This window comes from Mobula hypostoma, chromosome 14 (assembly GCF_963921235.1).
Source record: "Mobula hypostoma chromosome 14, sMobHyp1.1, whole genome shotgun sequence".
NCBI lineage: Eukaryota > Metazoa > Chordata > Chondrichthyes > Myliobatiformes > Myliobatidae > Mobula > Mobula hypostoma.
Genome location: NC_086110.1, coordinates 21,671,590 through 21,686,265, shown reverse-complemented (window position 1 = coordinate 21,686,265; position 14,676 = coordinate 21,671,590). Strand labels below are relative to the sequence as shown.

Sequence of the window (14,676 nt, the reverse complement as noted above, 5' to 3'; positions counted from 1 at the left end):
GAGCCCGAACAGAGATATTTAAATCATCCTTAGCAGCAGGCGAGGTACCAGAGGATTGGAGGATAGCCAATGTTGTTCCACTGTTTAAGAAAGGCTCCAAACGTAAACCAGGAAATTATAGGCTGGTGAGCCTGACATAAGTTGGGGAAAAGTTATTGGAAGATATCCTAAGGGACCAGATACATAAGTATTTGGATAGACATGGAATGATTAAGCTTGGTCAACATGGCTTCATCTGTGGTAGGTCACGTCTAACCAATCTCATAAAGTTTTTCAAGGATGTTGCCAGGAAAATGGATGAAGGCAAGGCAGTGTATGTTCTCTACTGGAGTTTAGCAAGGCATTTGACAAGGCACCGTGAGCTGTTGCACTTTGGTAGGATTGACCAGGGTAGGTATTACACAGGAACGGTAGAGCACTAAGGAATGTGGTAGATCAAATGGATCTGGGAATACAGATCCATAATTCTTTGAAATTGGTGCAACAGGTAGATAGGGTCATTAAGAAAGCCATTGGCACATTAGCCTTCATAAATCAAAGTATAGGCTGGTATATTGAAGCTGCATAAGACATTGATGAGATCTAATTTGGAGTATTATTTGCAATTTTGGTCACCTACCTACAGGAAAGATGTAAATAAGGTTGAAAGAATACAGAGAACATTTACAAGGCTGTTGCCGGGTCTGGAGGACCTGAGTTATAAGGAAAGATTGAATAAGGGCTTTATTCCTTACAGCACAGAAGATTGAGAGGAGATTTGATACAGGTACACAAAATTATGAGGGGTACAGATGGAATAAATGCAAGCAGGCTTTTTCCACTGAGGTTGGGTGGGACTACAATCAGAGGTCATGGGTTAAGGGTAAAAGGTGAAATGTTTAAGGGGAACATGAGGGAAAACTTCTTCACTCAGAGCGCTGTGGGAGGCATGGACTAGACAGGCCAAATGGCCTGTAATTGTACCTTACTTTTCCATGACTCTATGATTGTATTCTATGACTCTAACACAATAGTTTACCTAGCTTGCCAAATCATTCAATAAGATCATGGCTGACCTGGTTGTGGACTCAGCTCCGCCCACCTGTCTTTTCCCCATAACCATTAATTGCCTTGGTTTGCAAAAATCTATCTAATTGTAGCTTAAATATATTTAATGGGGTAGCCTTTACTGCTTCCCTGGCTTGACAGTTCTTCTCTGGGAAAAATCAATTTCTCCTCCTCTCTATCCTAAATCTAGTACCCTGAATCTTGATGCTACGTCCCTTAGTTTCCGTCTCAAAGTATAGGACTGAAAGTATAGTATACAGAGTCTTAAGTACAGGAGTTTTTCCCTTTTTTATTTGGAGATTTAATTGTAGTTGTTAACAATTTTCCTGTCGTTACAGTAAAATGTTATATAGATTTTGTCAGTATCAGAAAGGACTTTTGTGGTGATGTCACTGGGCAATGTGTGCCACACACATTAACATGTGAATCAATATACTCAAACTTTAATGCTCAGGTGCAAACTACAAGGATATGGATAATACCATTGAAATACTGGAATGGGAACACACTGCTCAATTTTTAATATATTGATCCAAATTTCACAAAATTGAAAAAAAAAGGCAGATGTTGGAAATTCAAAAGAAAATTGGAAAATGCTAGAAAAACTCACGAGGTCAAGCAGAATACCGTTCGCAATCAAAATGGAATTGCTTTGGGGTCAATGACCACGATACTCTTTGTTTGAAAGTACTTATGGCAAAAAATAGGACTGGCTCACAAGTTCAAGTCCTAAATTGGGGCAAGCCTAATTTTGATGGCATTGCACAGGAATTTACCAAGGTTGATTGAAAGAGACCACTAGTAGGTAAAGGGACATCTGGTAAAGGGGAAGCTCTGCAAAGTGAGATAGGGAGAGTTCATGGTGAATATCTTCCTGTCATAGAGAAGGCAAGGCTGGCAGGATTAGGGAACCTTCCTTGAGAGGAAGTATTGAGGCTCTGGTCAGTTAAAAGGAGGTATATATCAAATAAAGACAACTGTGATCAAGGAAACTCCTTGAGGAGTATAAGGATGTTTAAGAAGTAAAGGGGATGCGGACCAGAAATAATATGTCTTCATCGCCGACGATCAATGCAGGCGCAACTCAAGGTTGCATTTCAGCCCACTGCTGTACTCTCTCTATACTCATGACAGTGTGGCTCAGCACAGCTCAAGTGCCATCTATAAATTCACTGATGACACAACTGTTGTTGGCAGGATCTCAGACTGAGTGAGATAGTTCAACTGGTTGAGTTGTGTCGCCAACAATCTTGCACTCAACGTCAGTATGACCAAGGAAGGAGAAGTTGAGAGAACACACACCAGTCCTCGTCAAAGGTCAGCAACGGAAAGGGTGAACAGCTTCAAGTTCCTGGGCATTAACATCTCGGAAGACTATTATTCTTTTTAATATATTTTCATTGTAGCATAGTAATACTTTATTAAAAATATATTGCTGCAAAAAAACTAAGTTCACTACATATGTCAGTGATAATAATTCAATCTGATTCAGATGTTGATTCTGGCAGTCTTGAGATCTATTAGGGTCCATTAAGCCCCAGAGCTTGACCGAGTACATTCAAGGATGTTGTGGAATGGAAGCAATTGCTGGTGCCCTGATAGATGTTTGTATCTCTGTTATCCATGGGCAATTTACCAAAAGACTGGAGGATGGATAATTTTATTTTATTTAAGAAGGACTGCAACACAAGCTGGGGAGTTGCATGCTAGTATGCTAATTGTCAATGATAGGTAAGTTACTGTAGAGTAGTGGTCACCAACCAGTCAATCACAATCGACTGGTCGATCTTTGAGACTTTCCCAGCAGATTCCGAAACAAAAGGAAAAATAAATACACAAATACATTATGCTTGATAAACCTTTTGATGCAAATATGTAGTAACTTCTACTTTGAAAAAGGACAACTGAACAACTTCATGCCCAAAAGGAACAACTTTATCTGGGACGGTAAAAGGATATTCGCATACAGAGGTTTTCACTGATGCGCACCGGGCAGAAAAGGCCGGAAGGAAAACCCCGCAACCCCAGAAACAATCTCTCTTTACAAACAGCTTTCCGTAGCAAGAGTATTGCTATATTACTATGATCTTAATTGGTATTAACTTATCTTTATAATGCTCACATTACAACACTTCTCCCCCTTTAAATTCCAACATTCCCCAAATGTAAAAGAAATGGGAAGCAAAAACAGTGGTGTCATTAGCTTGCATACCCCTGAAACGTATACTAGTGTCTCAGTAACAGTTTACCAATACCTGGAAAGTTGAGGAGCTGAAATCAGGGTTGAAGGCCCAGCAAACTTGCTGCTCAGAGGACGTGGATCGACAAGTGTTAAAGGACTTGTCACTCTGTGAATATTTTTCATGACAGTTCAATGAATCCCTGGATGTAATGCAAACAGCTCAGCTTGTTGTATTTGTCAGAATGGCTTTCCAGGATTTTACAACGAAGGAGGACTTCCTCACTCTTTTGCAATTAAAGGAGAGAACGAGAGGTGAGGATATTTACAATGAGTTTAAAAAATATGTCCGTGAAAATGACATCCCCATTCATAAACTGGTGGCAATTACTACTGATGGGGGCCCAGCAATGCGCGGTGTGCATGTTAGTTTTATAGCACTGTGCCATAGGGACCCTGATTTTCCAGACTTCCTGGATTATCAGCAGGCCTTGGCTGGGAAGGTCATGGACTTTTCTCATGTAATGACACTGGTGGCCAAACTGATAAACTTGATTCGAGCAAAAGCGCTTCAGCACCGCTTAGTCAAGGCATTATTGGATGAGCTTGATGCCACTATGACCTGTTTGATATGCTAGTTACAGTGTTTTCTTGGTTGAATTAATTTGAAAGTTTGACAAAAACATTTTATGTAATTAAATACAATTAGCCCAAATAAAAGGCCTCAAGTTGGAAGTACGATCTGAGCTGTTTTCTCTAAACGATTTAGTCGGTCGATCTTGCCTTTCAGTAAGGCTGGGGTAGGGGATCTTGGGCTTAAAAAGGTTGGTGAGCACTACTGTAGAGGATTGTGAGAGGCAGGATCTATTTGCATTTGGAAAGGCAGGAACCAATTAGGAATAGTAACCATGACTTTGTGCATAACAGATCATGTATCATGAATCTGATTGAGTTTTCTTTTGAAGAGGTGATCGATTGGATTGATGAATGCAGGGTGGTAGATGTCTACATGGACTCTAGCAAGAGCTTTGACTGAGATCCTGTTTAGTAGGCTTGTCCAGAAGGTTAGATCATATGGATCTAGGGCAACCGGACCAATTGTTTTCCAAATTGGAGGCCTGTGACCTGTGGTGTCCCAGTGGGATCAACACTGAGTCCTCTATTGTTTGTCAGATGTAATAATGGTTTGAAGGAAAATGTGGGCTGCATGATTAGTAAGTTTTGTGGTGTACAGTGAAGAAGGTTGCCTAAGATTATAATAGATAGATAGAAAGTGGACAAAGAAATAGCAGATGGAAGTTAACTCAGACAATTGCAGAGTGATATGTTTTAGGAAGTTCACCAGGGAAGGACATTCACGATGAATGTCAGAGTTCTGGGAAGTGTAGTACAGAGAGAACTAGGGGCCCCATCCCTGACAATGGTGACAGGGTGGTGAAAAGAGAATTTGGCACACTTACCTTCTGTGGTCAGGGCACTGCGTACAAGAGTAGGGACATGTTGCAAATGTACAGTTAGTGAGACACAACTTGGAGTAATGTATGTAGTTCTATTGGAGTAATGTAGAAAAGATGTGATTAAGCTAGAGAGGATGCAGAAAAGATTGACAAGGATGTTGCTAGCACAGGAGGGCTTGACTTGTGAGGAGAGACTGGATAGGCTGGGATTTCTTGACCTGAGCGATGGAGGCTGAGGGGTGATCTTAAAGCAGTTTGTAAAAATCAAGGGCATAATTATAGCAGACTCTTTCCCAACGTAGGAGTAACTCAAACAAGGAGCATAGGTTTATGGTGAGAATGAAAAAGATTCAAAAGGGACCAAAGGGGCAACTTTTTTACAGAGAGGAGATGGATATATGGAATGAGCTGGCACAGCCTGGTACAATTACAACATTTAAAGACAAACACAGGCAAATACAACTGACTCAGGTAGACTACATGGTCAAGTTGGTCTGGAGGTTCTGTTTCTGTGTTGTGTAACTCTGATAATTTTGGATCAGAGTAACCTCTTCGCTGCCTTAACTTACAAGCATGTACACATTCCCTGCTTTTGTATCATTCAACTTCCTGCCCCACCCAGTTCAAGATGCAGATAATGCAGTATTTTCATTCCTTCAGAAGATGAATTGTTCTAAATAGTTAAAATGTTTCTATGCTTAATCAAGTTATTTATCATTTCTATATTTTTTCTTTTCCATTTTCTTCTCTCAATCTCTCTCAACCAAGCCTTTCTCATTAAATCTTTCTGTACTTGATTTTAAGTTCAACCACTTCATCGTCCTCCTTCTGTCATTTGTCTAGTTACAGCAATGCTCTGTTCACAATTGTGCCAAATACAGTGTTGCCTTTGCTATTGTAGATCGAAGCTAACTTACATATTTTCATTATTTTAAATATTCAGAGAATAATAAGCTATGAATCACAGACTTAAAGTGAACAATTGATGCAGCAACACACATCAAAGTTGCTGGTGAACGCAGCAGGCCAGGCAGCATCTATAGGAAGAGGTACAGTTGACGTTGGTCTCGGCTCGAAACGTCAACTGTACCTCTTCCTATAGATGCTGCCTGGCCTGCTGAGTTCACCAGCAACTTTGATGTGTGTTGCTTGAACTTGAAGCATCTGCAGATTTCCTCGTGTTTCTGTTTTTAAATTGATGCAGCATCAATTGGCCTCGCAACAGGCGAGATTTCCCAGTGACCACCCATTTTAATTCTTCTTGCCATTCTCATTGTGACATGTTGGTCCATGGCCTCCTCTGCTGCCACAATGAGGCCTCTCTCAGGTGGAGGAGCAACATCTCATGTTCCATCTGGATAGCCTCCAACCTGACAGCATGAACATTGAGTTTTATAACTTTGGTAATTTCTACCCCTCCCCATTCTTTCTTTTTTCATTCCCTTTTCTGGCTCTCCTCTTAACCTTTCTCTTCTCATATGTATATCACTACCCACTGGATCTCCTCCTCCTTCCCTTCCTCCCATGGTCCACTCTGCTCTCCTGTAAATTCTGTCTTATTCAGCCCTTTAACTATTCCACCTACAGGGGCGGCGCTAAGGTGGTGCTAGCACCACCAAGAAATTAACTGAAATTTGTCCACTATACACTTCTGCTTATTCATTCGTTGTCAATGTCTTGCCGTTGCTGTCCTTAGATCAGTTAAGCTGATCTAAGATCACTTAAGGTAGTGATATCACTCACTCGAGAGATAGATAGTATACATCCAGGCACAGATCCGTGGTCTCGCGAGACTAACGGATGCCACACACACACACACACACACACACACACACACACACACATTGTGCTTTTACAAGCTAGAGTAGGCCTGGCACATGCATTATTTTGGCCGGCATGAATAATGGATCAATTTTTAGTGAGAATACGACCTCATTCAGAGAAATCAGTGGTGTCTCAGCCTGAGCCTGTCTTAATTGAAAGTGACATGAAATGAAATACAATGTTGCAAATGAAATACAATGTTGGAAAGTGTATGGTTATGCACTTTGGCAGAAGAAATAAACAGGCAGACTATTATTTAAATGGGGAGAGAATTCAAAGTTCTGAGATGCAACGGGACTTGGGAGTCCTCATGCAGGATACCATTAAGGTTAACCTCCAGGTTGAGTCAGTGGTGAAGAAGGCGAATGCAATGTTGGCACTCATTTGTAGAGGAATAGAGTATAGGAGCAGAGATGTGATGTTGAGGCTCTATAAGGCGCGGGTAAGACCTTACTTGGAGTACTGTGGGCAGTTTTGGGTTCGCTATTTAAGAAAGGATGTGCTGACATTGGAAAGGGTACGGAGAAGATTCACTAGAATGATTCCGGGAATGAGAGGGTTAACATATGAGGAACGTTTGTCCGCTCTTGGACTGTATTCCTTGGAGTTTAGAAGAATGAGGGGGGACCTCACAGAAACATTTTGAATGTTGAAAGGCATGGACAGAGTGGATGTGGCAAAGTTGTTTGCCATGATGGGGGAGTCTAGTACAAGAGGGCATGACTTATGGATTGAAGGGCGCCCATTCAGAACAGAGATGCGAAGAAATTTTTTAGCCAGAGGCTGGTGAGTCTATGGAATTTGTTGCCACGGGCAGCAGTGGAGGCCAAGTCATTGGGTGTATTTAAGGCAGAGATTGATAGGTATCTGAGTAGCCAGGGCATCAAAGGTTATAGTGAGAAGGCAGGGGAGTGGGACTAAATGGGAGAATGGATCAGCTCATGATAAAATGGCAGAGCAGACTCGATGGGCCGAATGGCCGACTTCTGCTCCTTTGTCTTATGGTCTTATGGACATGCAGAAAGAAGTAAGTGGGGATGAGGACGACAGCAGTTCATCGAAGGAGTGTGAGGGCGAAGTAGAGGAACAAGAAGTGGAGCTGGATTCGGAAGAGAACATCGATGAAGCTGCTCTTAGTGCTAGTGGGAATACTGTTAGCGATGTTAGCCAGCAGCCTGAGGAAGGACCCTGTCGGCCAGCATTGAAAAAGTACCCTTCGCTGCTCGTAACAGCTTGGCCATCAGCAAAGGATTTTTATTCGTGGCTGGTTTGACCGGCTGGAATATTCGATCAACAAAGATATTACATTCTGCTTTGCATGCAGGCATTTCCTGTGTGGAGGACATGGGTTCCATTCTGAGTCTACCTTCACTGTCACCGGTTACCGCAACTGACGGAAAACTACAACAGCTTTCAAAACCCACCATGTAAGTGCAGCTCATAAGTTTGCGATGGAGGCATGGGCCGAATTCAGATTGAGAAAACAAGACGGTTCAAGATTGGGAAATATGCTTGACAAAGGACATGCAAAGATTGTCCAAGAAAATCGTGAGTATATGAGAGCTGTGGTTGAGTCTCTACGCTATACTGCGTGCCAAGGCATTGCCCAGCGAGGACACCGGGAGAATGATGGATCTAGCAATAGGGGAAACTTTGTTGAGTTGCTCAGTGTAATTGGACAGTTTGATAAGAATATAGCTAAAAAATAGAGGACAATCCTGAAAATGCAAAAAACACCCATCACGATATCCAAAGTGAAATTATGGGTATTATGGCAGATATGCTCAGACGTCAAATAAGTGCAGAAATCAAGGAGGCTGGACATTTTGCCATCATTGTGGATGAAAGTAAAGACTTAAGTAAAAAGCAGCAAATATCAGTGGTGGTGCGGTATTTGAATAACGAAACAGTGCTTGAAGAATTCTTAACACTTCACTCCAGCAGAAGGGTTGGATGCAGAGTTGTTTCTTAAAAGCATTGAACAGACACTCGCCCAGTGTGTTATTGATAGAACGCATGTATAGGTCAGTGTTATGACGGGGCGGCAGTGATGTCCGGGTGCAATAACAGGGTACAAGAGAGGTTTAGGAAAGAGGTCCTGCAGGCATTATATATACACTGCCATGCTCACAGACCTAACCTTACTTTAGTGGATGTTGTGAGCAATGTACCACAAACGGGTGAGTTTTTTGAAACTGTGCAGCTGCTTTACAACTTCTTTTCAAACTCTGTTGCCCATGATCTTTTCAAGAAGAATCCAAGAGAACTGGAATCAACTGCACAGCCCGTGGAGTTGAAGAAATTGTCAGATACACACTGGGCATGGCAGTATACAGCTTTGTGGGCTACAAGCAAATCACTCCCTGCCATTCTAGCTACACTGCAGAATATTATGGGTCAACCAAATGCACGGAGGAAAATGGAGGCCAGAGCTGTAAATGAACTGGTTGACGACCAATTTGCTTTACTTCTCACTCTGTTTGAGGATTTATTCCAAGTCACCAAGTTCATGTCAGACCAGCTACGATCTCCCAGTTTGGAGCTTTCATCCGCTGTAGACTTGGCTCAGTCTGTTATCGATGCACTCTCAGCAAAACAGGGAGAGGAATTATGGAGTGAAATTCAGGCAAGAGCTGGGGACCTGTGCATCAAGGCTGGTATACAGAGCAGACCACATGAAAGGAGACAGGCCCAGCCACCCCGCCACCTACATGGTTTTGTTGTTGAGGCCCAAACTCAACGCACACCGGTCACATCCTCTGATGATATTCACAAGCACTGTTTCTATCCGATTATAGACAGACTTCTGACTGAAATGAAAAGACGGTTCTCAATTGAGACTAGGGGTATTCTGACTGGAGACTCAGCATTGAGTCCCAAACACAAGTTCTTTCTAGACAAGATTTGTCTTTGGCCAGTGGCCCAATACTATGGAGGGACTGAAGTGAACCTGACTGCAGAGCTACATCAGGTTCGGCGTCTGCTGGAAACAAAACAAAAGCAAGGACAGGCAGTGAATGATACAGTGGAATTTCTAGCTCTAATGAGACCCTACCACAATGCATTTATAAATTTATACCAACTAATCTGCATTATCAGTGATTCTACCTGTGACATCTGCCTCGTGCAAATGGAGTTTCTTTTGCCTCAGACGTCTCAAAAACTACCTAAGGAACAGCAGCGGCGATGCTCAGAACAGCAACTTGACTCTGTTTGCCATAGACAGCTGGAGGACCAAAACACTTGCCATCCAGAAAATCATTGATGCTTTCGCCACCAATCACAACAATAGATGGATTGAGCTTCTCTGAAAACATCAATGGTGAGTGCAGTTGATTTTTTAAAAATTTGGGCCAAGACTAATGCTGATTATTATTATTATTTTGTGGTGGATACTCCATAGTCCTTATGTTTCCTGCAAATCCTAAAATATTACACTTACTGCTATTAAGCCTACTGGTTTTGCTTAGACTTCCAAGTGGTGATTGTGTTGATTTTTGTTATAAATTCAGTAGTCGAATTAATTGAGGTATTGCATGGTCAGAGTACGATTTGTCCAACTCCTGGTAAAGCCTTGCATCTGTTGTTTGCCTTATTTGACTTTAATAACGGTATATCTTTTGGCATTGTCTGCCTATGTAGCAGTGGACATTGGGGGATAGTCTTGTGTTTCTCAGTTGAAAAGCACGCATTTGACGCTGATTGCGGGATTGGTGCGTGATTCACTTTGTGCGCTGTGGGTCGGATGCTCTGTTGGTTTGTTTGTTTATGCTCTGTGTAGCTCGGGTTGTGTCCAATGCTGTTGACACTGTCACAGTTCACTTCTATATTAGACCGATCAATTGCTGTTGCTTGTGAATCAACAGAGGCATTTATAGTAGGCACATAATGCTTGAAACTGGCTTTTGAACACCACGCGTCTGGCCTTGTGAATACATATTACCATACAGTACATCCCTCAGCACCATCACTGAATAATTCAGCCCCACTGTAGTGCCAGCAAGAAAAAATCTCTGGCACCGCCACTGTCTACCTATCACCTCCCAGCTTCTCAATTCTTTCCCCCTCCCACACCACCTATCTTCCCCCTCATTTGGTTTCACCTATCATCATCCCTCACCTTCTTATTCTGGTTTCCTTCCTCCTCCTTTCCAATTTTGATGAAGTTCCTCCAGTATTTCGTGTGTGTTACTCTGAATTAGCAGAACCTTTTTTGTTTATCAATTGCCATTTGTAGAAAAGTTCAAATTTCTCCTGCTCAGTTCTGGCTAACCCTGGTACTTTCAGTCAAATGAGCTGGCAGAATGAATTTTGAATTTTGAATTTTGAAATGAGGTCTGCAATAAACTTGTTAACATGAGTCAGGTCCACAGAAACTCACATCATTTGTCCCACTAGGGTAGCAGAGTGGGAATGATGACACACGTATCCTCTCAAATAGGGAAAGTTGTGGTACCGTGGAAACTATAAGAGAAAATAACAGTGAGGGAATGAACAAAAAACTATTAAAGTCAATGCTAGATTACTAGACTTCTTTTATGCTGAACATTTCTGTTCCTTTTATAATATCTGTTATATATTGAAGTCTAGACATCCAAGTCTATGTATCCAGCACATAGGCAGTTATTCACATTTTCTCAACTGTCCGATAAAATCACACGAAAGCAGGGGATAGAACATTTTAGGTAGTGGGCAGACTAATATTTCTCACCACATATTATTTTGTCTGCCAAACAGACAAAGCTAACAGACAAACTGAACATTTTTTATTTGTGTTGGAGATCTTGGTATTGGTAGCATATACTAGCCTCTCTAATTCATTTGATAAACTGACGGTGAAGCATAAGACCATAAGACATAGGAGCAGAATTAAGTCATTCAGCCCAATCAGTCTGCTCCGCCATTCCATCATGGCTGATCCTGGATCCCACTCAACCCCGTACACCTGCCGTTTCACCATATCCTTTGATGCCCTCACCAATCAGGAAACTATCAAATTCTGCCTTAAATATACCCACGCACTTAGCCTCCACCACAGTCTGTGACAGAGCATTCCAAAGATTCACTACTAAAAAAAATTACTGCTTACGTCTGTTCCAAAAGTTCACCCCTCAATTTTGAGGCTGTGCCCTCGAGTTTTGGATACACCCATCATAGGAAACATCCTCTCCACATCCACCCTATCTAATCCTTCAGTAGGTTTCAATGATATCCCCTCACAGTCTTTTGAATTCCACTGAGTACAGGCCTAAAGCTGCCAAATGCTCCACATAGGTTAACCGCTTCATTCCCAGAATCATCCTTGTGAACCTCTCTGGACTCTCTCCAATGACAACACATCCTTTTTGAAATATGGGGTCAAAAACTGTTGACAAGTGTCTTATAAAACCTCAGCATTATCTCCTTGCTTTTATATTCTATTCCCCTTAAAATAAATGCCAACATTGCATTTGCCTTCCTTACCACAGACTCAATCTGTAAATTAATCTTCTGGGAGCATTGCATGAGGACTTCTAAGTCCTTCTGCACCTCTGATGTTTGAACCTTCTCCCAATTTAGATAATAGTCCACACTATTATTCCGTTTACCAAAATAATTATCATACATTTCCCAGCACTGTATTCCATCTGCCACTTTTTTGCCTGTTCTTCCAATTTGTCCCGCTGCAATCGCATTGCTTCCTCAGCACTACCTACTCCTCCTCCTAACTTCATATCATCCACAAACCATCAATTCCATAGGATTGCCATACGATTTTATCTTGTTAAGCAGTCTCATATGTGGCACCTTCTTGAGTACCTGCAAAAAGGACAAAAACGGCCACAATGTCTATCGATGTCAGGGCAGTGTGCAAATTGAAGTAAGCGATACAAGTGATGGTGTTTTCACACTGCTGCTGCCCTTTCTAGATGGCAGGTTTGGAAAGTGCTGTTGTCATAGCCTGGGCAAATATCAACATTTTATTAATGGTACAGTATTGTATTCATCCAAGAAAACATACTAAATTCAGGTTGAGTAACCCATATGTTCTTTCTGATACTGACAAATCTCTTCTTTCAATTTATGATCGAGATCTTCATTTTTCACTTTATGCAGTTTTTCTATTTTTCATTAACTTCTGTTCATTGCGTGTGTGAACTGACATCGTAGGTGGAGCCAGAAAGCCTGCATGGTTTGTTCAACCGCAGATTCTTGATGCTGCTGTGCAGCTTTTGTCACCTTGCACACATTATATTTTCAATATATTAATGGCATATAATAATTTTTACTGTTAAGTAGGTGTGTAATGAACAAGTGTAAAACAAAGACTGCTTACAGATAGCACAAATTCAGAGTCTGAAATGACGGTGAACCTAAGCTATCTCATTATATATTCCAAAATCCAAAATCAGAAATGCTTCCAGCCCAAATCATTTCAGATAAGGGGTATTCAACCTGGTACTTCTAACTTGTGCCTTGTAGATGGAGGGAAAATTTTGTGATGCCAACTGCTAGGTCACTTACTACAGAATACCCAGCCTCTGGCAGTGTTTATGCAACTGGTCCAGTTGAGCTTCAAGTCAATATTGACCCTCAGGACATTGATAGTAGGGTACTCACCAATGGGAATGTGATTTAAGGATAGGTGGTTAGATGTTCTCTTATTAAAAAAACAGTCTTTGTCTGGCTTTTTTGCAGGATTAATATTTCTCTTCTCTTATTAGCTGTTGGCTAAATGTAATCAATGTCTTGCCGCTGCAATTTAACACCCTAATCACATTATTATTAATTTTGTATGAATATTTCATTCTCACTTTCTCAACAATTACAGCAGAGATTCAAGGCACACTCATCAACTGTAGTTAAGGCTGATTTAAAATCTTTAAAGTAATGACAAGCTCATTCCCCAGAAGTATAATAAATTGGTAATATACAGGCAAATATCAATCACACAGAATTTTGTATTAGAATTAGATGGTTTGTACTCTCCTTAATAGATTTGCTTACATAAATAGTAATTAATCATTGCAATTTTAACTATTACATGATTTTTTTGATCAAATCACATATTCAAATGTAAATGAGTGAATAAGAAACTAATAGTAAATCAAATTTTAGATAAAATACTACTGTTTGCCCTTTTATCACGTATCTTGTTTTAATTTATTCAGGGAAAACTAATGCATTGCTTTTGCTTGAAATTTGAACAGACCCTCAGATGGCAGATGATCTAAATAAAACAAAGGAAGAATACTTTGAAGGATTGGTATGAGTTTCATAATGATTCATTTAATGTTACAGTAGTGTGAAATTGTTTAGCATGCCCATCTATTCAAAGGTAGTTTCTAGCACATTTAGCTGAATAACCTAGAGGACTGATATATCTTGGAACCATAGAACCATAGAAACTACAGCACAGAAACAGGCCCTTTGGCCCTTCTTGGCTGTGCCGAACCATTTTCTGCCTAGTCCCACTGACCTGCACACGGACCATATCCCTCCATACACCTCCCATCCATGTATCTGTCCAATTTATTCTTAAATGTTAAAAAAGAACCCGCATTTACCACCTCGTCTGGCAGCTCATTCCACACTCCCACCACTTCCTGTGTGAAGAAGCCCCCCCTAATGTTCCCTTTAAACTTTTCCCCCCTCACCCTTAACCCATGTCCTCTGGTTTTTTTCTCCCCTTGCCTCAGTGGAAAAAGCCTGCTTGCATTCACTCTATCTATACCCATCATAATTTTATATACCTCTATCAAATCTCCCCTCATTCTTCTACGCTCCAGGGAATAAAGTCCTAACCTATTCAACCTTCCTCTGTAACTGAGTTTCTCAAGTCCCAGCAGCATCCTTGTAAACCTTCTCTGCACTCTTTCAACCTTATTTATATCCTTCCTGTAATTTGGTGACCAAAACTGAACACAATACTCCAGATTCGGCCTCACCAATGCCTTATACAACCTCATCATAACATTCCAGCTCTTATACTCAATACTTCGATTAATAAAGGCCAATGTACCAAAAGCTCTCTTTACGACCCTATCTACCTGTGATGCTACTTTTAGGGAATTTTGTATCTGTATTCCCAGATCCCTCTGTTCCACTGCACTCCTCAGTGCCTTACCATTAACCCTGTATGTTCTACGTTGGTTTGTCCTTCCAACGTGCAATACCTCACACTTGTCA

At 41.2% G+C, this 14,676-nt stretch overlaps 1 protein-coding gene across 3 annotated transcripts in view; it reads left to right on the top strand.

The window, feature by feature from the left end:
* The window catches only part of tsnaxip1 (translin-associated factor X interacting protein 1), a 76,200-nt gene that overhangs the window by 45,876 nt on the left and 15,648 nt on the right, over positions 1-14,676 (top strand). For all 3 annotated transcript variants that reach the window (XM_063066790.1, XM_063066789.1, XM_063066791.1), the window contains one exon: positions 13,698-13,753. In XM_063066790.1, the coding sequence (XP_062922860.1) occupies positions 13,698-13,753 (56 nt within the window). The remainder of the gene's footprint in view (positions 1-13,697; positions 13,754-14,676) is intronic.